At 41.4% G+C, this 27484-nt stretch overlaps 1 protein-coding gene across 2 annotated transcripts in view; it reads left to right on the forward strand.

Annotated features, from left to right (window-relative positions):
* The window catches only part of LOC120997968 (probable cation-transporting ATPase 13A5), a 275887-nt gene that overhangs the window by 113739 nt on the left and 134664 nt on the right, over positions 1-27484 (forward strand). Inside the window, exons 12-17 of one of the 2 annotated variants that reach the window (XM_040428353.1) lie at positions 2698-2886; positions 5370-5431; positions 13678-13831; positions 14069-14143; positions 23674-23830; positions 25240-25357. In XM_040428353.1, coding sequence (XP_040284287.1) covers positions 2698-2886; positions 5370-5431; positions 13678-13831; positions 14069-14143; positions 23674-23830; positions 25240-25357 — 755 coding nt within the window. The remainder of the gene's footprint in view (positions 1-2697; positions 2887-5369; positions 5432-13677; positions 13832-14068; positions 14144-23673; positions 23831-25239; positions 25358-27484) is intronic. The other variant, XM_040428354.1, reaches the window with a different exon arrangement.

Below are 27484 nucleotides of genomic sequence, written 5' to 3' on the forward strand. Positions count from 1 at the left end.
TTGCAGATCAGACGTGCACAACGGTCAGGAGTAATTCTTGACCATTCCTCTTTACAGAACTGTTTCAGTTCAGCAATATTCTTGGGATGTCTGGTGCGAATCGCTTTCTTGAGGTCATGCCACAGCATCTCAATCGGGTTGAGGTCAGGACTCTGACTGGGCCACTCCAGAAGGCGTATTTTCTTCTGTTTAAGCCATTCTGTTGTTGAATTACTTCTATGCTTTGGGTCGTTGTCCAATTGCAACACCCATTTTCTGTTGAGCTTCAGCTGGTGGACAGATGGCCTTAAGTTCTCCTGCAAAATGTCTTGATAAACTTGGGAATTCATTTTTCCTTTGATTATAGCAATCCGTCCAGGCCCTGACGCAGCAAAGCAGCCCCAAACCATGATGCCCCAACCATCATACTTCACAGTTGGGATGAGGTTTTGATGTTGGTGTGCTATGCCTCTTTTTCTCCACACATAGTGTTGTGTGTTTCTTCCAAACAACTCAACTTTGGTTCATCTGTCTACAGAATATTTTGCCAGTACTGCTGTGGAACATCCAGGTGCTCTTGGGCAAACTGTAAATGTGCAGCAATGTTTTTTTTGGACAGCAGTGGCTTCCTCTGTGTATCCTCCCATGAAATCTGCTTAGTGTTTTACGTATCGTAGATTCTCTAACAGGGATGTTAGCATATGCCAGAGACTTTTATAAGTCTTTAGCTGACACTCTAGGATTCTTCTTCACCTCATTGAGCAGTCTGCGCTGTGCTTTTCCAGTCATCTTTACCGGATGGCCACTGCTAGGGAGAGTAGCAGCAGTGCTGAACATTCTCCATTTATAGACAATTTGTCTTACCGTGGACTGATGAACAGCAAGGCTTTTGGAGATACTTTTATAACTCTTTTCAGCTTTATGCAAGTCAACAATTCTTAATCGTAGGTCTTCTGAGAGCTCTTTTGTGCGAGGCATCATTCACATCAGGCAATGCTTCTTTTGAAAAGCAAACCCAGAACTGGTGTGTGTTTTTTATAGGGCAGGGCAGCTGTAACCAACACTTCCAATCTCATCTCATTGATTGGACTCCAGTTGGTTGACACCTAACTCCAATTAGCTCTTGGAGATGTAATTAGTCTAGGGGTTGACATACTTTTTCCACCTGCACTGTGAATGTTTACATGGTGTGTTCAATAAAAACATGGTAACATTTATTTCTTTGTGTGTTATTAGTTTAAGCAGACTGTGATTGTCTATTGTTGTGACTTAGATGAAGATCAGATCACATTTTATGACCAATTTGTGCAGAAATCCATATCATTCCAAAGGGTTCACATACTTTTTCTTGCAACTGTAAATAATAGGGGAACCAGCACTGAATCTGAATCATTAACCACAACTCTATGGACACGGTCCTTCATCCAGTTTTCAATCCAATTGCAAACTATACTTTCTAGGTCTATAGACTTTATTTTTAATCCAGGCATATTGCCTGGTGGAGTTTATCAAGCTGATTAAAACTATACCTTTCTTTCATCTGAATGTTGAATAGCTGCTGAGATATCTGTGTTTTACTTATGCAAATTAACAATTTTGAGCACTAAGGGGCTGGCTATTACTCTTGGAGCACTGATTTTGTAACAGCCCTGTGCTCTGCACGCCCCCTCCTTTTTGTGGACAGCAGAGGGGTGTTACAAAATCAGTGCTTCAAGGGCTCTGGTCAGCCCCTTAATGTTCAAACTTACTCATCTCTGCAGATGTTCAACATACAGACAAAAGAAAGGTACCATATTAATCGGCTTGATCAACCTTACCAGGCAGTATCCCTGGTTTAATTAGCTTAGCCATGCTGAAACATATGTTTTAAGTTAGTGGTATAAAGTAGAACTGGCTTAGTTACCCATAGCAACCAATCAGATTCCACCTTTCATTTTGGACAGCTCCTTTGGAAAATGAAAGGAGGTGAGCTGATTGGTTGCTATGGACAACTAAGCCAGTTCTGCTTTACACCAGTTTGATAAATGACTCCCATACTCTTTAACAAGTTTTTTTATTTTTTATTTAAAGGGGTTGTCTGGGCTTTTAATATTGATGACCTCTCCTCAGGTCATCAATATCAGATCGATGGGGGTCCGATACCCAGGACCCACGCTGATCAGCTACTTGAGGAGATGGCGCACACAGTGCGCATGTGCCGTCTCCCGTCTCTCCTCCAATTCACCGCTGCTGTCTATAGGACCCCCGTTGATCTAATATTGATGACCTATGCTGAGGAGAGGTCATTAATATTAAAAGCCCGGAGAAGCCCTTTAAGGTTTAGTATTATAAATAGTATTTTTTGTCTAAATCATTCATAAGTTTTTTTACAGAAAATACCTCATGCACACACACTGTGTCTGATTTTTCGGAATGGAAATGTGCATTCTTAAAAAAATGGATAGCTCCTAACTCCTTCAATGGTAAGGGCTATCTTAATCAGCAAAAATGGACATGAATATGACCCACTGTAATATTCTCAGATCGGGCACACAAACCTGTTAAAACATGGATGTGTGAATAGCTCGACTGACTTGTGCAGGTCAATGTGCGATCTGTTTTAAAAACGGAGGGTGGCACACTGAAGAAAGATACTGTAGGGTTGTGTGCCTAACCACTTCTAGTTCTAATGATATTATGAATTATTATTAACTTTTTTTGTTTCCATATATTTTGTAGGCTACAGCAAAGGATATGGTAATCTTGAGTCTCCTCATGATCACTCTTGCGATTCCAGTTTCTCTGCCTCCAACGTTGACCACCTGCACCCTTTACTCACAAAGTCGCTTAAAAAAGCAAGGGATATTTTGTATCAGTCCTCAACGGATTATTGTGTGCGGACAGTTGAACCTTCTCTGTTTTGATAAAGTATGTCTTACAGCTTTACCATTTTTATACATATAGTAATCCCAACAATATTTACTGTTTAAAGGGAATTTGTAACCCTGATTTTGGACAAATATCTACAGTAATACATGCATAGTATTGCAGATATAAAGTCAAAATCACTCATTTTGACTTTCCTACTGCCCCCTTCCCTCCACTTTCAACACTCAGAACTGTGTTGAAATACATTGTCAGGACTACTGTGCATGAGCATGAGTCCTCTCCATTATCTTAGAATAGCAGAACAGTTCTAAGTGCTGACAGCATAGGAAAATAAAAAATAACAATCTGGACTCCATATCTGCAGTACTGCTCATGTATTACTGTAGATAATAGTCCAAGATCAGGATGACAGATTCCCTTTAACCCCTTCCCAACATCCGCCGTTCATGTATGGTGGATGTGGGGTCTTTAAAGATGGAGCCCGCTCCCGAGAGGAGTAAATACTGTAGCTGCCGGTTGCCTGCTGTTTCATACAGCAGGCACCTGTAGCCAATTTCCGCAATTGGTGGTAATGCCGACTCCGGACATTTAACCCCTGAGATGCCCTGATGGCTATGTGAACGGAAAAATAAAAAAGTTATGGCGCTGGGAAGGCACAGAATGAAAAAATTAAAAATAGAAAATCACAGCATCAGGAAACAGTTAACAGTTTTTACATCATAGAAATTATTTGCTTCTGGACATCCATTAAATTGCGTCAAATTGGTGTTGAGATTGGCTGTCTTTTGAGAAATTAATAACTTGCTTGCCTTTGCATTTGATGTGGTGATTTAAAATGTAACTTTTATTCACTTTATTAAAATAACATATCATCAAGGGGAGGTATCCAGCTTGAAACTCTCCTACTATGAAATAAAATGGAGAGCCGTTCTGAAAGAAAAGCTCCTATTCTGGTGGACACAGCCTGTCCTTGAATTATATGTACCCACTGTAGTACAAATGCTTATAGTTAGATTTGGTTTCTCCTTCCATAAACAGCTGATTACTGGGAGTTACAGAAGTTGGATCTGTGGTGATCAGCCTTTGAGGTTACATTTGAAAATGTATTTCTTCATTCCCGTTTATCAATAGTTCTCCAGTTCCTATTGTTTATTTAAAGGGACACTGACAGGCGAAATCAGCATATATAGTTAGATATATCACATTACAGGTCTTATAGAGTCTTTTAAAAGCATATAACTATCCCCCCTGTCCACCTTATAAAGAGCGAAATATAAAGTTTTATAACCTGCTTCTCCGTTCAGCAATCTGCCCAAGGGGCGGCGTTTCATGTGAAAATGCGCCCAGCCAGTCTTCCCAACTGCCGTTCTTAAGCCCCGCCCAGCTCATCATTATTCACTTCGCTGGGCGGCGGCTAGAACTCTCCCCAGTCCCGATCCTGTGCCTGCGCAATTCAATCCTCCGGGCATCGTTCATGCCCAATCTTCTGCGCCTGCGCCCCGCCGTGCCGTCGGACGCACTATAATTAACCCCTTATATGATGTGAGTGAGCAGCGCTCTGAAGCGCTGCTCTGAACAGTGCATGGCTGAGGCTGCAGCTGCCTCGAAGACGCAGGCTGGTGTGTGTACGCAGGCGCGATCTAACGGCACGGCGGGGCGTTAGATCGCGCCTGCGTACACACACCAGCCTGCGTCTTTGAGGCAGCTGCAGCCTCAGCCATGCACTGTTCAGAGCAGCGCTTCAGAGCGCTGCTCACTCACATCATATAAGGGGTTAATTATAGTGCGTCCGACGGCACGGCGGGGCGCAGGCGCAGAAGATTGGGCATGAACGATGCCCGGAGAATTGAATTGCGCAGGCGCAGGATCGGGACTGGGGAGAGTTCTAGCCGCCGCCCAGCGAAGTGAATAATGATGAGCTGGGCGGGGCTTAAGAACGGCAGTTGGGAAGGCTGGCTGGGTGCATTTTCACATGAAACGCCGCCCCTTGGGCAGATTGCTGAACGGAGAAGCAGGTTATAAAACTTTATATTTCGCTCTTTATAAGGTGGACAGGGGGGATAGTTATATGCTTTTAAAAGACTCTATAAGACCTGTAATGTGATATATCTAACTATATATGCTGATTTCACCTGTCAGTGTCCCTTTAAACTGCACTTTACACAGCAGAGCTCACAATCTAAATTCACTATTAGTATATCTTTGGAGTGTGGGTAGAAACTAGAGTACCCAGAGGAAACCCACTCAATCATTGAGAGAACATACAAACTTCATGCAGATATTGTCAATGGTTGGATTCAAACCTAGGACCCCACTGCTGCAAGGCACCAGTGCCAACCACTGTGCCACCATGCTATTGTGGTTAGCATTGGTTGTGTAAAGTATCACAGCTATGTTTAAAATATCTAGTGTAAGTTATCAGACTAGTATGAGAACTATTGGGCAGTTATTGATAAGTAATTGTTTATGATATGAATCTGTTGTTGTTGCTTAAACCTACAGACTAGTATATTTTTCTTCAGACAGGTACATTAACAGAAGATTGCTTAGATTTGTGGGGCATTGTTCCTTCTGGAGGAAACAGGTAGGTTCATATTGACCTTTTTCCATATCTGAAAAACACCATGTTGGAGCACAAACATTTTGTAAGCAATTATTTGTTAGAAATTTTAAAATGTTTAAAGTGATTTAAATATCATATTCTAAACCAGAATGAGGCTGGCACTACCTAAAATATGCAACTGTCCACACGGCCAAAACTGCCCAAAAAGACAATAGGGCACATATATTAAGACAGGCGTATAAACTGGTAAATGAGACAGGCCTGCAGGCCCGTCCCCTTCCTCGCCCATGCCACACCCACGGCTTTAGACCTGGCGTGAGCGGGGAAAAGTCGCAGATTGCGGCGCAACTAACCGTGCCTATTATAGGCATATTTCAGTCTAAAAAATTACCCCCAATGTTTATCTAAAAAAGATTCAAATTTATTAAACACAGAATGTTGGCTGAAAACAAGAACCTCCAAAATACCAGGTTTCGTGTTACAATATGCTCATAAACCTTACAACTCCCTCCCCTATAAAATATTCAGTGTCAGTATGAACTATAGTGGAATCACAACCATATGAGTATACTATACCGCAATTTATAAAATCTTAACTCACTACCATAGATAAAAGCTCAAACAATAAGTACACATATAATCAAAGGTGACAGAAGCCTGTAAATTCTAATCACCTATAGCTGATTTGTACAGGTAGTCATAGCACCTAGCAGAAAAGGAGGGAGGGGAGTGCTCCTCACGCATACTGTATCGTCACTAACTGTGGCTTCCTCAGAGGTAACACACTTGAACATTGTAGTGCTTTATATACAGTGAGGAACAGAAGTATTTGAACACCCTGCGATTTTGCAAGTTCTCCCACTTAGAAATCATGGAGGGGTCTGAAATTCACATTGTAGGTGCATTCCCACTCTGAGAGACAGAATAAAAATAAATAAATCAGAAAATCACATTGTATGATTTTTAAAAGAATTTATTTGCCTCGTACTGCTGAAAATAAGTATTTGAACACCTGAGAAAATCTGTGCTAATATTTGGTACAGAAGCCTTTGTTTGCAATTACAGAGGTCAAACGATTCCTGTAGTTCTTGACCAGATTTGTACACACTGCAACAGGAATTTTGGCCCACTCATCCACACAGATCTCCTCTAGATCTGTCAGGTTTCGGGGCTGTCGCTGAGCAACACAGAGTTTCAGCTCGCTCATAAGATGTTCTATTGGATTTAGGTCTGGAGACTGGCTAGGCCACTCCAGAACCTTGATATGCTTCTTACGGAGCCACTCCTTGGTTATCCTGGCTGTGTGCTTCAGGACGTTGTCATGTTGGAAGACCCAGCCACAACCCATCTTCAATGCTCTGACTGAGGGAAGGAGGTTGTTACTCAAAATCTCACAATAAATGGCCCCATTCATCCTCTCCTTAATACAGTGCAGACGTCCTGTCCCCTTCACAGAAAAGCACCCCCAAAGCATGATGCTACCACCCCCATGCTTCACAGTAGGGATGGTCTTCTTGGGATGCAACTCATCCTTCTTTTTCCTCCAAACCACGACGAGTGAAGTTTAGACCAGAAAGTTCTACTTTGGTCTCATCTGACCACATGACTTTCTCCCATGCCTCTTCTGGATCATCTAGATGGTCATTGGCAAACTTCAGACGGGCCTGGACATGTGATGACTTGAGCAGGGGAACCTTCCGTGCAATGCATGATTTGAAACCATGATGGCGTAGTGTTCTATCGACAGTGACATTTGAAACTATGGTCCCAGCTCTCTTCATGTCATTGACCAGCTCCTCCCTTGTAGTTCTGCGCTGATTCCTTACCTTTCTTATCATCAGTGATAGCCCACGAGGTGAGATCCTGCATGGAGCCCCAGTCCAAGGGAGACTGGCAGTCGTCTTTAGCCTCTTCCATTTTCTAACAATTGCTGCAACAGTTGATCTATTTTCACCAAGCTGCTTGGCAATTGCCCCGTAGCCAGCCTTGTGGAGGTACACAATTTTGTCTCTGGTGTCTTTTGACAGCTCTTTGGTCTTGCCCATGGTAGTAGATGGGTCTAACTGACTGTAGGGTGGACAGGTGTCTTTAAAGAGCTCAGACAGGTGCTACTAAGTTAGATTAATGAGTAAAGTAAAGGTAGACTTTTTAAAGGCACAGTAAAAGGTCTTTGAGAGCCAGAATTATTGCTATTTCTCAGGTGTTCAAATACTTATGTTCAGCAGTGTAAGACAAATAAATTCTTTAGAAATCATACAATGTGATTTCCTGTTTTTTTTTTTTGTAAATTCTGTCTCTCAGAGTGGGAATGCACCTACATTGTGATTTTCAGACGCCTCCATGATTTCTAGGTGTGAGAACTTGAACAACCGCAGGGTGTTCAAATACTTCTGTTCCTCTTTGTACATATGCTAATGAATAAATCAATAAATGTGTGTAAGAAAGTAGAGATTGCCCCTTCGGGAGGAAGGGGTTATGTTTAGGTTAGTATTAGTAACATAGTAACATAGTAACATAGTAACATAGTACATAAAGCCGAAAAAAGACATTTGTCCATCCAGTTCGGCCTGTCATCCTGCAAGTTGATCCAGAGGAAGGAAAAAAAACCCTGTGAGGTAGAAGCCAATTTTCCTCACTTTAGGGGAATAAAAAATTCCTTCCCGACTCCAATCAGGCAATCAGAATATCTCCCTTGATCAACGACCCCTCACTAGTAGCTATATCCTGTAATATTATTACACTCCAGAAATACAGGGTGGGCCATTTATATGGATACACCTTAATAAAATGGGAATGGTTGGTGATATTAACTTCCTGTTTGTGGCACATTAGTATATGTGAGGTCATTTGACACATCAAACTTATTGGGAATTTCACAAGAAAAACAATGGTGTGCTTGGTTTTAACGTAACTTTATTCTTTCATGAGTTATTTACAAGTTTCTGACCACTTACAAAATGTGTTCAATGTGCTGCCCATGGTGTTGGATTGTCAATGCAACCCTCTTCTCCCACTCTTCACACATTGATAGCAACATCGCAGGAAAAATGCTAGCACAGGCTTCCAGTATCCGTAGTTTCAGGTGCTGCACATCTCGTATCTTCACAGCATAGACGATTGCCTTCAGATGATACGAGATGTGCAGCACCTAAAACTACGGATACTGGAAGCCTGTGCTAGCATTTCTCCTGCGGTGTTGCTATCAGTGTGTGAAGAGTGGGAGAAGAGGGTTGCATTGACAATCCAACACAATGGGCAGCACATTGAACACATTTTGTAAGTGGTCAGAAACTTGTAAATAACTCATGAAAGAATAAAGTTACGTTAAAACCAAGCAGACCATTGTTTTTCTTGTGAAATTCCCAATAAGTTTGATGTGTCAAATGACCCTCTTCCTATTGAAAAAACAAAAGTTGGATTAAAAATGGCCGACTTCAAAATGGCCGCCATGGTCACCACCCATCTTGAAAAGTTTCCCCCCTCACATATACTAATGTGCCACAAACAGGAAGTTAATATCACCAACCATTCCCATTTTATTAAGGTGTATCCATATAAATGGCCCACCCTGTACATCCAGGCCCCTCTTGAATTCCTTTATTGTACTCACCATCACCACCTCCTCAGGCAGAGAGTTCCATAGTTTCACTGCTCTTACCGTAAAGAATCCTTTTCTATGTTTGTGTACAAACCTTTTTTCCTCCAAACGCAGAGGATGTCCCCTCGTCACAGTCCTGGGGATAAATAGATGATGGGATAGATCTCTGTACTGACCCCTGATATATTTATACATAGTAATTAGATCTCCCCTCAGTCGTCTTTTTTCTAACGTGAATAACCCTAATTTTGATAATCTTTCAGGGTACTGTAGTTGCCCCATTCCAGTTATTACTTTAGTTGCCCTCCTCTGGACCCTCTCCAGCTCTGCTATGTCTGCCTTGTTCACTGGAGCCCAGAACTGTACACAGTACTCCATGTGTGGTCTGACTAATGATTTGTAAAGTAGTAGGAATATGTTCTCATCACGGGCATCTATGCCCCTTTTGATGCAACCCATTATCTTATTGGCCTTGGCAGCAGCTGCCTGACACTGTTTTTTGCAGCTTAGTTTGCTGTTTATTAAAATTCCTAGATCCTTTTCCATGTCAGTGTTACCGAGTGTTTTACCATTTAGTATGTACGTGTGACTTGCATTATTCCTTCCCATGTGCATAACTTTACATTTGTCAGTGTTAAACCTCATCTGCCACTTATCTGCCCAAGCCTGCAATCTATCCAGATCCCTCTGTAGCAGTATACTGTCATCTTCAGTGTTAATTACTTTACACAGTTTAGTGTCATCTGCAAAAATTTATATTTTACTGTGCAAGCCTTCTACAAGATCATTAATAAATATATTGAAGAGAATAGGGCCCAATACTGACCCCTGAGGTACCCCACTAGTGACAGTGACCCAATCTGAGTCTGTACCATTAATAACCACCCTCTGTTTTCTATCATTGAGCCAGTTACTTACCCACATACAGATGTTTTCTCCCAGTCCGAGCATTCTCATTTTATATACTAACCTTTTATGTGGTACAGTATCAAATGCTTTGGAGAAGTCCAGATATACGACATCCATTAATTCGCCGCTGTCAAGTCTAGAACTTACCTCCTCATAGAAACTGATTAAATTTGTTGGACATGACCGATCCCTCATGAAGCCATGCTGATATGATGTTATTTGCTTGTTTTCATTGAGATCCTCCAAGATAGCATCTCTTAGAAAACCTTCAAACAGTTTACCCACAACAGATGTTAAACTTACCGGCCTATAGTTTCCGGGGTCTGTTTTTGCACCCTTTTTGAATATTGGCACCACATTTGCTATGCGCCAATCCTGTGGAACACTCCCAGTCAGCATAGAGTCTGTAAATATCAGAAATAAGGGTCTGGCGATGACATTACTTAATTCTCTTAGGATACGGGGGTGTATGCCATCTGGCCCTGGCGATTTGTCTATTTTAATATTTTTAAGTCGCTGTTGTACTTCTTCCTGGATCAGACAGGGCACTTTTAATGGGGAATTTACTTTGACATTCTGCATTTCATCTGACAGTTTATTTTCCTCAGTGAATACAGTGAAGAAAAAAATATTTAATAGATTTGCTTTCTCTTCGTCGCTCTCTGCAACTCCCCCTTATTACTCTGTAGAGGGCCGACACCTTCAGATTTATACTTTTTACCATTTATATAATTGAAGAACATTTTAGGGTTAGTTTTGCTCTCTTTGGCAATTAATCTCTCGGTCTCTAGTTTGGCGGCTTTTATTTGTTTTTTTTACATATTCTATTTTTTCCCTATAGTTTTTCAGTGCTTCCTTGCCACCCTCCTGTTTTAGTGATTTAAATGCTTTCCTTTTGTCATTTATTGCCTTCTTTACAGTTCTATTTATCCACATTGATTTCTTCTTGTTCCTTAACCTTTTATTCCCATAAAGTATGTACCTCTCGTAATTAGATTTTAGTATGCTTTTAAAAATATCCCATTTTGTGGCGGTATTTTTTATTTTTGAGGACTTTGTCCCAGTTAGTTAGCCCTCTCTTAGTTGGCTAAAGTTTGCTTTTTTGAAGTTTGGTATTTTTGTTCATCCCTGTAGATAATTGGAAGGTTATTACTTTATGGTCACTATTTCCCAGGTGTCCCCCAACCTGCACATCTGTTGTTCTGTCAGGTCTATTGGTTAATACGAAGTCCAATATGGCCGTCCCTCTAGTAAGGTCCTGAACCAGTTGGGAAAGGTAATTCTTTGGTTATTGCCAAGAACCTGTTTCCTTTATGAGATGTACAGCTTTCAGTTTCCCAGTCTATATCTGGGTAATTGAAGTCCCCCATAATAACCACCTCATTATGATTTGCTACCTTGTCTATCTCGTTTAGTAGTAGATTTTCTGTGGACTCTGGTATATTAGGTGGTTTATAATAAACTCCTATTAGTAATTTATTATTATTTTTGCCTCCATGTATTTCTACCCACAGTGATTCCTCATGTTCATGTCGCTCACTTATATCTTCACGGACTGTGGGCTTTAGACAGGACTTTACACAAAAGGCAGACTGCTCCCCCTCTCTGGTATTGACAATCCTTTCTAAACAGACTGCAACCTTGTACATTAACTGCCCAGTCATAGCTATCATCCAGCCATGTCTCAGTTATTCCCACTATGTCATAGCCCTCCTCACACATCACTAATTCTAGTTTACCAGTTTTTAGTCAGGCTTCTGGCATTAGTATACATACAATTAAGAGGTTTATGTATATTTTTTACCCTACACCTTTCTTTCTGAACTGTTCTAGTCCCTCCTTCCATTCCTCCCCCAGTCACACTCCCTTGCCCCCGGTCTCTATCTGCACTATCTTCCCATCCTATAACGTAACCAGTCCCTAGTTTAAACACTCCTCCAACCTTCTAGCCATCTTTCCCCCTAACACAGCTGCCCCTTCCCCATTGAAGTGCAGCCCATCCCTACAATAGAGCCTGTAGCTGACAGAGAAGTCGGTCCAGTTCTCCAGGAACCCAAACTCCTCCTTTCTACACCAGTTCTTGAGCCACTTGTTAACCCCCCTAATCTCCCGCTGCCTTTCTTGTGTGGCTCGTTGTACAGGCAGTATTTTGGAAAACACTACGTTTGAGGTCCTTGCCCTAAACTTTTGACCTAAATCCCTAAAATCATTTTTAAGGACTCTCCACCTTCCTCTAACTTTGTCATTGGTTCCGATATGGACCATGACTGCTGGGTCTAGCTCCTCCCAATAATCTGTCAACCCGATCCGTGATGTGTCTAACTCTAGTGCCAGGAAGAGAACACACTGTTCGGCGATCGCGGTTTTTGTGACAGATTTCCCTTTCTGTACCCCTAATAATAGAGTCTCCCACTACCATCACCTGTCTGGCCTGCCCTGCTCTCCTGGTCCCCTGCTTACTGGAGCTGACATTCCCCTGACTGGCAGAGGAAGTGTCCAACTGCAGCAGTGCTGTCCGTGCAAACTTGTTGGGGTGTGACAGATCAGGGCTAGCCTCCCTGGTACTCTTCCCTCTACCCTGCTTCTAACTGTTACCCAGCTAGCTGCCTCACTTTCCTTAGCCTCCTTGCTATCACCCTCCCCCTCATCTACCCCATAGAGCAGGGATGGCCAACCTGAGGCTCTCCAGATGTTGCAAAACTACAACTCCCAGCATGCCCAGACTGCCAACAGCTATCAGCCTACAGCAGGGCATGGTGGGAATTGTAGTTTTACAACAGCTGGAGAGCCTCAGGTTGGCCATGCCTGCCATAGAGTGCTTGCTCAGTGAGCAGCAAACTCTTTTCCAAATTGTTAACGCCTCTCAGTGTTGAAACTCGCCCGTTTAGATACTCAATTTGTGATTCCAAACGGGTAATTTGCTCACATTTTGAACAATGATATGCACCCTTGAACGGAACCCAGGACTGCATACATCAGACAAGATGTGCACTGGACGGCGCTGTCAATTATGGAACACAAACTAATGGGGATTACACAATGAAATCGAAAGATACAATATAATGCAGTAATAAGAAACTGATTTACTGAAGTCCCTGAATCTGAAGTCACTTAATCTAAAGTCACACACTAATACAAACACACACTTAAATCAAACACGCGGCGCGCAAACTCGCGTTATATGCCTGCTCTCAAAACCAGCCTGTTTTGTTTCCTCTGGATTCAAAGTTAACCCATTAAAATAAAACAAACTTAGGAGTTGATGACTTTACATAGGGGAAATAGGGGCAAATGTCCACAAGTGTACATACTTCATGTAACCCTGCTCCGGGGCACTGCACATGTCAGGGCCAGTGACAATTTTTTTCTAGTCTCAGACAACATTATGTCAAATGCTTCTATTTTGAGATCTTACTTTACTTTTTATGCCCCTGGAGTATGATTGCAACAATTTTTGTGGCATTTTTAACCATGCCCACTTTTACACATAATTCTGGGGCTTCATACATTCTCCTATATGTCTATGAAAGTTGTGTGTGTATTAAAGCAATATACTGTTTACTGAATAGCTAGTTTATTATTCTGCATATTAATAGGATATTCTGGATTACAAAGTAATGTTTCCACATAGAGATCTTGAAATTATGAGGACTGAACCACAAACATATTAGAAAGTTATAGATCTGATTAGTGTACATAAAATTAGAAATCCTTTTCTAAATATTTCTCCCTATCGATTAATTATTACTCTGTTGTCTAGCAGATTTCTGGAGGCAGTGCCCATTACACCTGGATGTACTTTACCCTGGAGTCCTTTGATTGGAGCAATGGCCAGTTGTCATTCATTGGTGTTAATCGATGGAAAAGTACATGGAGATCCACTAGACATGAAGATGTTTGAAGGAACAGGCTGGGTAATACTTATTCTTAATTGTGCTATGCAATTTTAACACAGTGAGTAGATTTATCAAGACTAGTGTAAATTAAAACTGGCCAAGTTGCTCATACTAAGCAGATTCCACCTTTCATTTCCCAAAGGAGCTCTGAAAAAAAAAAGGTGGAATATTATTGGTTGCTATGGGCAACTGACAAATCTGGCCCAATAAAGTAACATATTTCCTGTGTCTTTTTGTATGTTCAAACTTTCTCAGGAGCTTGAAGAATGCAAGACAGATGGGGAATCTAGTTCATATTCTCTTGTCACACCAAGATCACATACACTAAATGTAAGTTTTGGCAAAACTTAGAAGGAAATTATTTGGTGATGTTTGTATTGTAATGTTTACAACTTAATTTATCCTTCCCATCGAGAGCTCCATAAAGGTTTCTGCCATTTTTTTTATGGCAAGAACAGCACAGCATGCAGCAGTATTCTTGCTGTCAAAACCATAGAAGCTTCAACAGAACCCTCACAAGCTCCATTTTAAGTACGTGAGGTCCGCCAACACTATTTCGATTCATCATACTGCACAATATATCTGGCACAGCATTATGACTTCCTTTATAAATAGAAACTATAGCTCTAAACAGAGATTAAATACTATATTTATTTTCCTCTTGACTATCAAATTTCTGCAGTCCAAGCTCACATATCTGTTTTATGGCGTCCTCCAGCCACAGACTCACTGAGAAAGGTCCAGCAGGGCCCAAACATCTGGTACTAACTGAGTGGCTGTTCATTGACTGCTAGACATGCCTTTACAATGCACTTAAAGACATTTTGCCAGTTAACAGACTTTTAGAGGGAGGAGCATCATTGAACAGAGAGAAGCAGATGGTCATTTCAACAAATTTGATGCCATGTATGTCATTCTGATCTAGCTGTTAGAAGGTGCTATGAGCAGTGGTTATGTGAGGATGTACACAGGGCGAACAGGCTCTAGACAGGTCAGATATACCACAAGTAGAGAAGATCGTTTGATCCACCATAAAGCACAAGAAGCTCCCACAGTTTTGTTGTTCACCATTCAGACACAGGTAGCACCTTCATTAGACACCCCTGTTTATGCCCAGACCATTTCCAGGTCCTTAGCAGAAATAAATTCGGTGTCAAGGCACCCTGCCATGGACAGCCAGCCACCGTCACCTTCATTTGCAGTGGTGTCATACAGTACAAGGTTAGACTGCTGCAGACTGTAACTGTATCGTCTTTAGTGATGAATCCAGGTTTAGTTTGGGATCCCATTGCAGTGTCCCACTCAAGTGACCGTGGGCCCCGCAAACGTATTTTAATTATGTATTAATGTCATGTGATATGCCTGTATTTTGTATTTTATCTCCTGTCATATACTCCATGTCACAATGTTATTCCATATGCAAATATCCTTTACACAGGCCTAGTCAGGGTGCACTACACTTGTATCTCCACAAGATGGAGCAGTGTCAGTGTGTGTGTGTGTGTATATATATATATATATATATATATATATACACTCACCTAAAGAATTATTAAGAACACCATACTAATACGGTGTTGGACCCCCTTTTGCCTTCAGAACTGCCTTAATTCTACGTGGCATTGATTCAACAAGGTGCTGATAGCATTCTTTAGAAATGTTGGCCCATATTGATAGGATAGCATCTTGCAGTTGATGGAGATTTGAGGGATGCACATCCAGGGCACGAAGCTCCCGTTCCACCACATCCCAAAGATGCTCTATTGGGTTGAGATCTGGTGACTGTGGGGGCCATTTTAGTACAGTGAACTCATTGTCATGTTCAAGAAACCAATTTGAAATGATTCGAGCTTTGTGACATGGTGCATTATCCTGCTAGAAAGTAGCCATCAGAGGATGGGTACATGGTGGTCATGAAGGGATGGACATTGTCAGAAACAATGCTCAGGTAGCCCGTGGCATTTTTTAACGATGTCCAATTGGCACTAAGGGGCCTAAAGTGTGCCCAGAAAACATCCCCCACACCATTACACCACCACCACCAGCTAGCACAGTGGTAACAAGGCATGATGGATACATGTTCTCATTCTGTTTACGCCAAATTCAGACTCTACCATTTGAATGTCTCAACAGAAATCGAGACTCATCAGACCAGGCAACATTTTTCCAGTCTTCAACAGTCCAATTTTGGTGAGCTTGTGCAAATTGTAGCCTCTTTTTCCTATTTGTAGTGGAGATGAGTGGTACCCGGTGGGGTCTTCTGCTGTTGTAGCCCATCCGCCTCAAGGTTGTGCGTGTTGTGGCTTCACAAATGCTTTGCTGCATACCTCGGTTGTAACGAGTGGTTATTTCAGTCAACGTTGCTCTTCTATCAGCTTGAATCAGTCGGCCCATTCTCCTCTGACCTCTAGCATCAACAAGGCATTTTTGCCCACAGGACTGCCGCATACTGGATGTTTTTCCCTTTTCACACCATTCTTTGTAAACCCTAGAAATGGATGTGCGTGAAAATCCCAGTAACTGAGCAGATTGTGAAATACTCAGACCGGCCCGTCTGGCACCAACAACCATGCCACGCTCAAAATTGCTTAAATCACCTTTCTTTCCCATTCTGACATTCAGTTTGGAGTTCAGGAGATTGTCTTGACCAGGACCACACCCCTAAATACATTGAAGCAACTGCCATGTGATTGGTTGACTAGATAATTGCATTAATGAGAAATAGAACAGGTGTTCCTAATAATTCTTTAGGTGAGTGTATATATATATATATATATATATATATATACATATATACACTGCGTGCAGAATTATTAGGCAAATGAGTATTTTGACCACATCATCCTCTTTATGCATGTTGTCTTACATCAAGCTGTATAGGCTCGAAAGCCTACTACCAATTAAGCATATTAGGTGATGTGCATCTCTGTAATGAGAAGGGGTGTGGTCTAATGACATCAACACCCTATATTAGGTGTGCATAATTATTAGGCAACTTCCTTTCCTTTGGCAAAATGGGTCAAAAGAAGGACTTGACAGGCTCAAAAAAGTCAAAAATAGTGAGATATCTTGCAGAGGGATGCAGCACTCTTAAAATTGCAAAGCTTCTGAAGCGTGATCATCGAACAATCAAGCGTTTCATTCAAAATAGTCAACAGGGTCGCAAGAAGCGTGTGGAAAAACCAAGGCGCAAAATAACTGCCCATGAACTGAGAAAAGTCAAGCGTGCAGCTGCCAAGATGCCAATTGCCACCAGTTTGGCCATATTTCAGAGCTGCAACATCACTGGAGTGCCCAAAAGCACAAGGTGTGCAATACTCAGAGACATGGCCAAGGTAAGAAAGGCTGAAAGACGACCACCACTGAACAAGACACACAAGCTGAAACGTCAAGACTGGGCCAAGAAATATCTCAAGACTGATTTTTCTAAGGTTTTATGGACTGATGAAATAAGAGTGAGTCTTGATGGGCCAGATGGATGGGCCCGTGGCTGGATTGGTAAAGGGCAGAGAGCTCCAGTCCGACTCAGACGCCAGCAAGGTGGAGGTGGAGTACTGGTTTGGGCTGGTATCATCAAAGATGAGCTTGTGGGGCCTTTTCGGGTTGAGGATGGAGTCAAGCTCAACTCCCAGTCCTACTGCCAGTTTCTGGAAGACACCTTCTTCAAGCAGTGGTACAGGAAGAAGTCTGCATCCTTCAAGAAAAACATGATTTTCATGCAGGACAATGCTCCATCACACGCGTCCAAGTACTCCACGGCGTGGCTGGCAAGAAAGGGTATAAAAGAAGAAAATCTAATGACATGGCCTCCTTGTTCACCTGATCTGAACCCCATTGAGAACCTGTAGTCCATCATCAAATGTGAGATTTACAAGGAGGGAAAACCGTACACCTCTCTGAACAGTGTCTGGGAGGCTGTGGTTGCTGCTGCACGCAATGTTGATGGTGAACAGATCAAAACACTGACAGAATCCATGGATGGCAGGCTTTTGAGTGTCCTTGCAAAGAAAGGTGGCTATATTGGTCACTGATTTGTTTTTGTTTTGTTTTTGAATGTCAGAAATGTATATTTGTGAATGTTGAGATGTTATATTGGTTTCACTGGTAAAAATAAATAATTGAAATGGGTATATATTTGTTTTTTGTTAAGTTGCCTAATAATTATGCACAGTAATAGTCACCTGCACACACAGATATCCCCCTAAAATAGCTAAAACTAAAAACAAACTAAAAACTACTTCCAAAAATATTCAGCTTTGATATTAATGAGTTTTTTGGGTTCATTGAGAACATGGTTGTTGTTCAATAATAAAATTAATCCTCAAAAATACAACTTGCCTAATAATTCTGCACTCTCTGTATATATATATATATATATATATATATATATATATATATATAGAGCTTAGCTCAGACCTAAGTTAGGCTGTGCAGAACTGTGCAGTTCAGTTCAGTTCAGTTGCTGGTTGAGGTAAATCCAAACCAGTGCAAAAGAGCTCAGGTCAATCCAATTGAGAGTTCAGTTCAATACAGTTCTCTCATGAGCCTACAAGAAAGCAACAGCAATGTAACTGAATAACTGGAGGGAGGCCCCTTCCCAGCCTCTCTACTCTGTCCCTGTGGGCTCCATAGCCCCGTGTTAAGGCCTACAAGTATTCTTCCTAGAGGTGAGCAATCCGCTCCTATAGATCCCTCTTCCAGGGTGACCAATGTCTAAACTGTATGCAGCCGAGTATATAAGGAATTATCACGTTTATGCAAGACAAAGGATTAGCAAGATAGTCATTACCTGAGGACTTATTATGCACTTTTGTAGTAGGTGTAGGAGATAGCTTGAAGCATCTACATCTCCAGTTTAAATCCTGAGGACAGTAAGGCCAACTGTCAGAACAACATTGGAATAGAAGTTTCAGGATTCAGAAAAGCACCTTTAATCAAGGATTAGGATCAGGCCGGAGTTGTGACCAGTGTAAGACTTTCATTATTACCAGCCTAGTCTGAGCAGGAGCTTTCTTATGTGTTACAAGAGCCTGTACTTCATTGAGGATTTGCATTTCCCTTTCCCCATATGTATGGGAGATTGTGCTTAATGCCGGATTGCATCAAGAGACTGTTTAATGCCTATGGATGTATTGTTATCAAGAGTCATCATCAGTAAAGTGCCATTTGGAGTTTCATCCTGCTTTCCTCAGATTCAGTTCCTCTATTAACACTATAGTAAATGGTTGTACCTCCATACAAAAGGTACTGGCGTCACGACTACAAGGGACATTGCCACTGGCACATTAATACAGACCACCAAGGCCACCTCAAACCAACATATGGCCAGTGTCCCTTACACCAGAGTGTGCCCCAGAGAATCCTTGTGCCATTCTCCTTTTCACTTATGCGAGCCTGCCCAGGGACGACATAACCGTGAGTAACCAGAACTGTATTAACCTCGGCCCACCTATTGCTCACACCGTGACCTCACACGTAATTCACCTGCAAGGTCTGGCATACCGCACCATGATGGTTGGGTTCAAGTATGGAGGCCTCATGGAGGCCTCATGGAGGCCTCATGGAGAGCGCTTCAATCCTACCTTTGCTATGAAGAAACACACTGCCCCAACTGCTGCTGTGAAGGTATAATGGAAAGATTTGCACCTGTTCTGTGTTCTGTTTCTGATCTGAATCTGGTATACCAGTATAACCTCAGTCTTCTTTTAGATATTTTTGAGATTTGGTGCAATTTTTGCTAGCTTTTTGCAATGTTTAGGAAAATAATTAACCCTTTCCGGACATTTTATTTTTTTTATTTTTTTTCCTACATCGCCTCCAGAGAGCCATAATTTATTTTGTTCACATAAATATATAAGGCCCCTTTCACACAAGCGAGTTTTCTGCACGGGTGCAATGTGTGACGTGAACGCATAGCACCCGCACTGAATCCTGACCCATTCATTTCAATAGGTCTGTGTACATATATTATTTTATGCATCACTTCTGCGTTTTGTGTGAAAATCGCAGCATGTTCTATATTCTGCGTTTTTCACGCAGCCTTGGCCCCATAGAAATGAATAGGGCTGCGTGAATAGCGCATTGCATCTGGATGCAATGCGTTGCGTTCCGTTTTTAAAGCATGTTACTTAGCAACAGTTGAAGGTAGAGTCCACAGGAAATGAGCATTTTCTGTGTCTGGCTCCTGCTACCTGTGCAGAGCTGCTTTATTGGACATATTGCTGCCCTTGCTGAGCCACAGCGAAGATGCCAAGGCAACCCACCAAGCCTATGGATGTGGAGAAGCTAATAGTGATGGTCCAGGAGAGGCCCTGCATTTGGGACACCAGGTCGAGGGACTATCATGACAGATGACAAATACAAAAAGGATGGGTGAAAGTAACACAGGCGCTGTTCTCAAGTGTGTGGTCAAAAAACCCTGAACAAAAGCGCATGAGCGCATGAGTTTAGGTAAGTGCACTGTCCATATATATATATATATATATATATATATATATATATTATTCAGTTTCTGTTAACATTGTCCTCCATTACATAGGACACGGTAAACGGAAACATTGTTTGACATGTGCTATGCTACTGACAATATTGTTTGACATGTGCTATGCTACTGATGACACCCAGCAGCATCAGCAGGGGGTACCCCGAAAGTACAGGTATTTAGCTCCTATAAGTAAAACAGATGAAAGGTCCTCTTTAAAGAACAACTAATGTTCTTTCGTGACATAATGGACCTGCGATGTCATATATCATATATGCTTGGTAATGTATAGGAAATTCTCGGACTAGGACTAAAATCAAATTTGTAATTTGTTATACATTTTTTTTAATGCTTTCTCTATTAAAGAAAGGAGGACAACCTGGAGGAGGAGAGTGACCAGGCTGCCCAGCAGCATTCTTCCGCAGCTGAGGAGGATAATACCCATTCACAGGCTGCGGAAGATATGGCCGAAGCAGGACCTTCCACCATCTCCATGCCCCACATCCCTCCTGCAGTGGAGTCGGCCCCTTCACTTCAGCTGCCGGCACGTCGGAAACAGTCGTTGCCAATGCCATCAGCTGAAGTGGAGGTGAATAGTCGGGTGCTCGACTATCTTTCCCGAGCCCGCCAGGAGGACCATTATGAAATTTATGGTTGTAGTCTGGGCCCTCTTTTGAAGATAGTGCCTCTGGATCTGTACTTGAGGACCAAAGGTGCAGTTGGGATTGTTCTGGAGGCAGCCACCACCTAGGGCTCCTCCACAGATACCCATCAGGCCTCCCCACTACCCTCCTCCTCGCCAAACATTTGCCCCTCCACTCCAACAATATGGCCAGCAATACATTGGTGAGACATCTTATATGCACCAAGCTTCCTCCGCATCTTAGGCTGCTCCACCCCAGCACTTAGGACCCTCTTCTCAGGCACTTACCAGCCCTCTCAATGTGAAGGTCCCCCGGCCACACCAGGACGTTATTATAATTTATAATTATGTTGGTTATAGTGTAAGAAATTATCATTACATTGTCAGATCAGACTATTGTTTTTTATTTGTTTATTTTTCAAATAAAAAAAACAAAAGACAAAAAAGGTTATTGGTTTTATTTTTTCTTTAAAGTAATACACAATGTATTTTGATATAAATATAGTTCTAAAGATGACTTGTTATATTGTAATAATGAGGGATTAGTTTATATTTCACACACATTTCAACTTACATTATGCATGCAAAATATGTAAACTCATAACCCACGTTAGAGTCCCTAACTTAAAAAAAGCAAAAATACTAACTAAAAAAATTATCCATCCAGGATAGATACACTGTATAGTCAGTTTGAGGGGACGGGGAAAAAAAATTATGTTGCTCCATGTGAAGAGTGCTGTTGCTGAAAAGGGAATGAACCAACTGGAGACAATAGTCTAAAAATAATTCCCTCACTCTCAGTCCTGCTGTACCAGGTCTTCCAACTTGAGGGGTCTCCATGGGCTGCTGCTGTAAAGACGTCTTCATCTTCATCAGAAGTGGCCTCATACATGCAAATGTAGTTATGGAGAACTACACACGCTTTAATAACATGATTAACATTTTTCGGGGCCAGCTAGTTGGCCAAAAGAAATATACACCATTTGCTGGCTAAGATCCCAAAGGCACACTCCACAAATGTTCTGATAGGCTTTCTACACACATATCCCTCGTTACTGTCATGAGTAATAGTTGCAAAAAGGGATGATTGTTGGCTTTTGGGCCAAGGGTAGCCGTATTTCTAAAACTAAGCAGTTTATGAATTGTTCAAATGCTGCTGTTGTGAAAGTATATTGTAAGTGGACAAATGTCACTTGGCAATGTGGTAACCGTGGAAAACCACCTGCCATTGATGTTTGAGGTGAACTTTAGCTATGAAGATGTGCGAGAATGGATTGACACACTACAGTAGAGCTTCTCACCTCAAAAATGAAGCAGAGGGCTACCAAACCTGTGTCTAAAACAGTTCAGCAAACCCTACTGCACATGGCTCTGAAGCGGATGGATGGTCACTGCACCTCTGCAAATGAAGTTGCAGCTTCAGAAAAGGCTTCAGTTTTTGCAGCAGTATCAGAATTGGACCTCCACTGATTGCAATGGGTTGCCTTCTCTGATTAGTCATTTTCTGCTTCTCCGAATGGACGGACATTGGCATGACTGGCAAGAAACATCAGAGAACAAATACCATGGAACTATTGCTTGAAGAACAGAAGCTGATGGTGGCAGCATTATGGTCTGTGGAACATTTTCCTGGCATTCTCTGGACTCATCCATGTGGAAGGCACTCTCAACCAATTTGAGTATAAATCTATCCTTGTAGATCACATACAACTGTGCATGCTGATTGTCTTCCCTGGGACATATGGGATCTTTTAAAAAGACAATATGACATGTCACACAGCTAGAAATGTCCAACATTGTTTGGAAGAACATGACCAAGACTCACAAGTACTACCCTGGCCATTTAATTCCCCAGACTTGAACCTAATTGAGCATCTCTGGGACCACCTTGATTGTCATATTTGCTCTATGGATCCTTCCCCACACACCCTCCAGCAGCTGTGGGATGCACTGCAGTCAACATGGCTCCAGATACCTGTGACAACCTATCAGGACTTTATTGAGTCACTCCCAGCCGTCTAGCTGCTGTCAGAGCTGGTTGTGACTCTGGATATTAGCTGGTGGTTGTAATAATGTGACTCGACTGTGTGTTTTCCCCTTTATAATCAGTTGGGTAGGTGGTACAATTATGTGGCATTTTATCCATTAATAATTATTAAAAATGCATATAAGTAGTGTGGGGTTTCGCTCTGGTAGACGGGATTAGCGGACGCAGTATAGAGGCAACAACAAGTTCTTTGGATCAAACAGTTCAGTCACAAGCAGTCATAATCAAGCAAAAAAGTCACCTTGCGGTGTTGGTGGTAATTCATACTATGCGGGCATTCTGCCTCAAAGAGTCTTTGAGCATAGCAGCACCAACCTGTTTTCACGCCAAACAATTAGCAAGCCTGCATCCAGACAAAAGGCTCCCAGATCCCAACACAGAGACCTGGCTTCTGAGCCCAGCTGCCTATTTAAGGACAGCCAGGTGCTGCCAAAACCCTGACCGGCACTTAAAATCTGGTCCGGTATTTGACTTCACCTGGCTGTAAATCAGCCCAGCAGCACATGCTGGGAGGAAAATACCTGTTTTCCCAGACCAAACCTATCACTACTATTTTCCAACACTACTGTTCCACACAATGTGTTATCTTTCCCAATGTGCTGCCTTTATTTAAAAGTATATAATGGACACAGGTCTGGTAAATTATTGAAAGCAGTGCATAAGAGATGATTTTTTTTTCTTTTTGATAGGTACCAGTTAAAGGATTCTGTATTTTTTACCAGTTTCCCTTCTCCTCAAGTCTTCAACGCATGACTGTTATTACTAAGCCAATAGGAGAATTGAAATTCTTGGCTTTTATGAAAGGAGCTCCAGAGATGATAGTTCAGTTTTGCAGGAAAGAAACAGGTATTTTAGAAAAATACAACTTATGTGAACTCTTGTTTATCTGTGTACCTGCTGTAGAGGCAGACCATGCCATTAAGGCCCCATGCACATGACTATATGTGTTTTGTGGTTCACAAACTGCAGATTCCCAAAACATGGAAACTGGCCTTATGCCTGCAACCACTTTTTCCACCTCCTGTAGAATATCCTATTCTTGTCTGCAAAATGGACAAGAATAGGACATGTATCTTTTTTGCAGGGCTGTACAATGTTTCATACAAATGCAGACAGTATGTAGTATGCTGTCTGCATTTTTTGCAACCCCAAAAAATTGCGGATCTGATACAGACCAACAATACAGTTGTGTGCTTGGGGCCTAAATTAGGTCCAGTGAAGGGACTGATTTCTAAATCCATTGACAGCTAAAAACTGTTTTGCTTCCCAGGTTTTACAGCATTGCTTGTACTTTGGAAATCCAGACTAGGTCACAATGCTTTAAATCATATCATTTGGAACATAAAAAGCACAAAATAAATTACAAATTCAATCGAATAAAAGAGACTGCGCTGCCAAAAGAAAATTACTTTTCTTTATCTCTCTTTAACAAACTTCTCTCCTCGGATATAAAGGGAAAAAACTGGGTTTTCACCAGGTTCACAAGATGTAACAAAATCCTCCTCTGAATTTACAAGTGCAAGATTCCATTCACATCACCACTTGTGTCCCCACAGCTCCATAGGCTTCAGAAAACACCTTCTTTGGTATTCCTTGATCTTCTCATAGATCCCTGTTTTCTCATAAACCAGAGAAACGATCCTGAAGAAGCGTTGTAGCGAAACCCGGGTCGGGCGTCTGTGCAGGCTGATCTGAATGCTTGTTATATTTTTAATTTTGTGAGTATAATAAATAAATTTTTATAATCGCACACCTTAAGTGCTTTACTATCCTCCGCGTTTCTCTGGTTTATGAGAAAACAGGGATCTATGAGAAAATCAAGGAATACCAAAGAAGGTGTTTTCTGAAGCCTATAGAGCTGTGCGTATTCATCACCACTTGTGTCTCCAGTGGTGATGAATACGCACACTGTGAATGGAATCTTGCACTTGTAAATTCCGAGGAGGATTTTGTTACATCTTGTGAACCTGGTGAAAACCCAGTTTTTTTCTTTAAATCCGAGGAGAGAAGTTTGTAAAAGAGAGGAAAAGAAAAGTAATATTCTTTTGGCAGCGCAGTCTCTTTTATTTGATTGAACTTTGGATAAGTGACAAAAATCCATTTGCGGCTTGCAGCGCCGAGGATTCACCGTAAGATAACCAGAGACATTTTTCTTTGTATTTTGAAATGACAAGAAATGACAACCAATGTAATTATTATTGACTTCTTACATTGTCCAAACTATTCTATGTGATTTTTTTTCCCACCGTGTACAGTGCCAGACAATTTTTATTGCATCCTCGACCACTATACAATGCAAGGTTACCGTGTCATTGGCATTGCTTATAAGGATTTCAAATCAAAAGAGGAAATTAATGTGGACCGCTTAAAAAGGTAAGTGGATTTAAGTGACTCTTATGTATGCAGTCTTTATTAGTGTTGAGCGAGCATGCTTGGCCGAACATCAATTCGGCTCGAACATCGCTATGCTCGGCACATTGTGGAGTTCGGCCGAACACCGCGTGTGCTCGAGTTAGTCTATTTTAATCTAATTTAGCCTCTATTTCTATGCAGAAGATCGCTGCACAGTGAGGGAATCCCTCAGTGTGAGTCCGCAGCTTAGAAGTCCCTGCTCTGACTCCATATATAGCTATGTCCATATATGGAGTCAGTGCTTTGGGACACTCCGGTGTATTTAAATCTAATATAGCCTGTATTTCAGAAAGGTTTTGTCGGGATTCAAACTCATGACCTTTTGCATTAGAGGCAAGGCACTTAACCACTCAGCTATAATAGCTGCATAGCTGCATAGCTAGTTACCGGTACTTAAAAAAAAAAAAAAAAATATGAGACTTCTACTGTACTGTACTTCTACTGAGACCTATAATGTAGAAGTCTCATTTATTTTTTATTTTTTTAAAGTGACGGGCTATGCAGCTATATAGTGTAGTGGTTAAAGTTCAGGGCTATGATGCAGAAGTTCAAATCCCATCACAAACTTTTTCAGAAATATTTTAAATATATATAATAATATGTGTAAATATATTATGGCTAAAAACGTATATATATATATATATATATATATATTGCTGCATTCGTGAACCCATGATGATCTCTTGTCTGCAGTGGTGTCTGAATCAGTGTGTGTATATATACTCATAAGCACTTCCTACTTTGCTCTTGCTATATATATATATATATATATATATATGCTGTGAACTGTGAATAATGCTTTCTAGTGCAATGTTGTTGTTGTTTTTTCTAGTGTAATGCTTTAGTTTAAATGTCAGTTCTTGTTCCTCTGTCCATGGCATCTAGGATTGCTCCAAACAACATTTCATTGTATTGTACATTGTATTGTACAGTGACAATAAAGGCATCTTATCTATATATATATATATATATATATATATATATATATATAAACAAAGAGTAACAGCAGCACAGTGAAAAAAAGTAGTTAGGATGCAAAATCCTCTGGAAAGGTGGACAGCCTTTCCTGTAGTATAGTATATCCACAAAATAGGCAGCACTCTAATTGTGGAAAAGGTGATGATAGGTTTATTCCCAGGCAACGTTTCAGCCCACACACTGGAGCCTTTGTCAAGGCCCCAGTGTGTGGCCTGAAACGTTGCCTGGGAATAAACCTATCATCACCTTTTCCACAATTAGAGTGCTGCCTATTTTTTGGATATACTATATGTATATATATGTATCCAAAGATGAGGCAGCACTCCAATAGATAAAGTGAAAAAGGTGGACCCTTTATTGACCCCTCTGCAACGTTTCAACCGCTCAATGCAGTCTTTATCAAGCATATAAAATGGTGTCTCACAGGGGTATATATACCCAAAATGCATAGCAGCAAGTTAAGTGACAATTAAACAATCATTTAATATAATAGCGTATAAAAACTGTATACAAACCATTCAAAGATGAGAATACAATCACATGTGAAGCGCAAATGCAGCATCAATGGATATGTGCAAATGTGCAAATTATTAACAAACATGATTCATTTATACAACATATAGTGTGTAAATTGTACCCAATCAATCACATGTGCATGTGTTTAATACCAGCAACAGCTGTTGTAAATCTACATAAAAAGAACTTACACAGAGGGGACAAATGTGCGGCGCCAAGATCCGCATCCCATGAGCATGACTGCGCATGTCCAGGAGCCTAGCAACCACACTCCAAACTATCGGGATCGGGATCAATCACATGACTGACCACATGACCCGAGCAGACATCGCGAGACCAAGCAGGAATGAGCGCCTCGATACGCCAAGCCGACGGGGAGGAGCCAGCGTCAATAGGCCACGGGGAAGCACTAGGCACAAAGAAAAAAGGTCCAACGACCAATAAATATAGATAATTGTAAATGTCTAAATTCAATAAGTGAAGACATAAATAAAGCAACTGTACTCAGGATATATATTTTTGGAGTTATCATGGATCAATGGTTTTTATAAAATAAAAACCAAAAGGGGAGAGAAACCATATATAATATAAAAC

This window comes from Bufo bufo, chromosome 4, assembly GCF_905171765.1.
Source record: "Bufo bufo chromosome 4, aBufBuf1.1, whole genome shotgun sequence".
NCBI classification, from domain to species: Eukaryota; Metazoa; Chordata; class Amphibia; order Anura; family Bufonidae; genus Bufo; species Bufo bufo.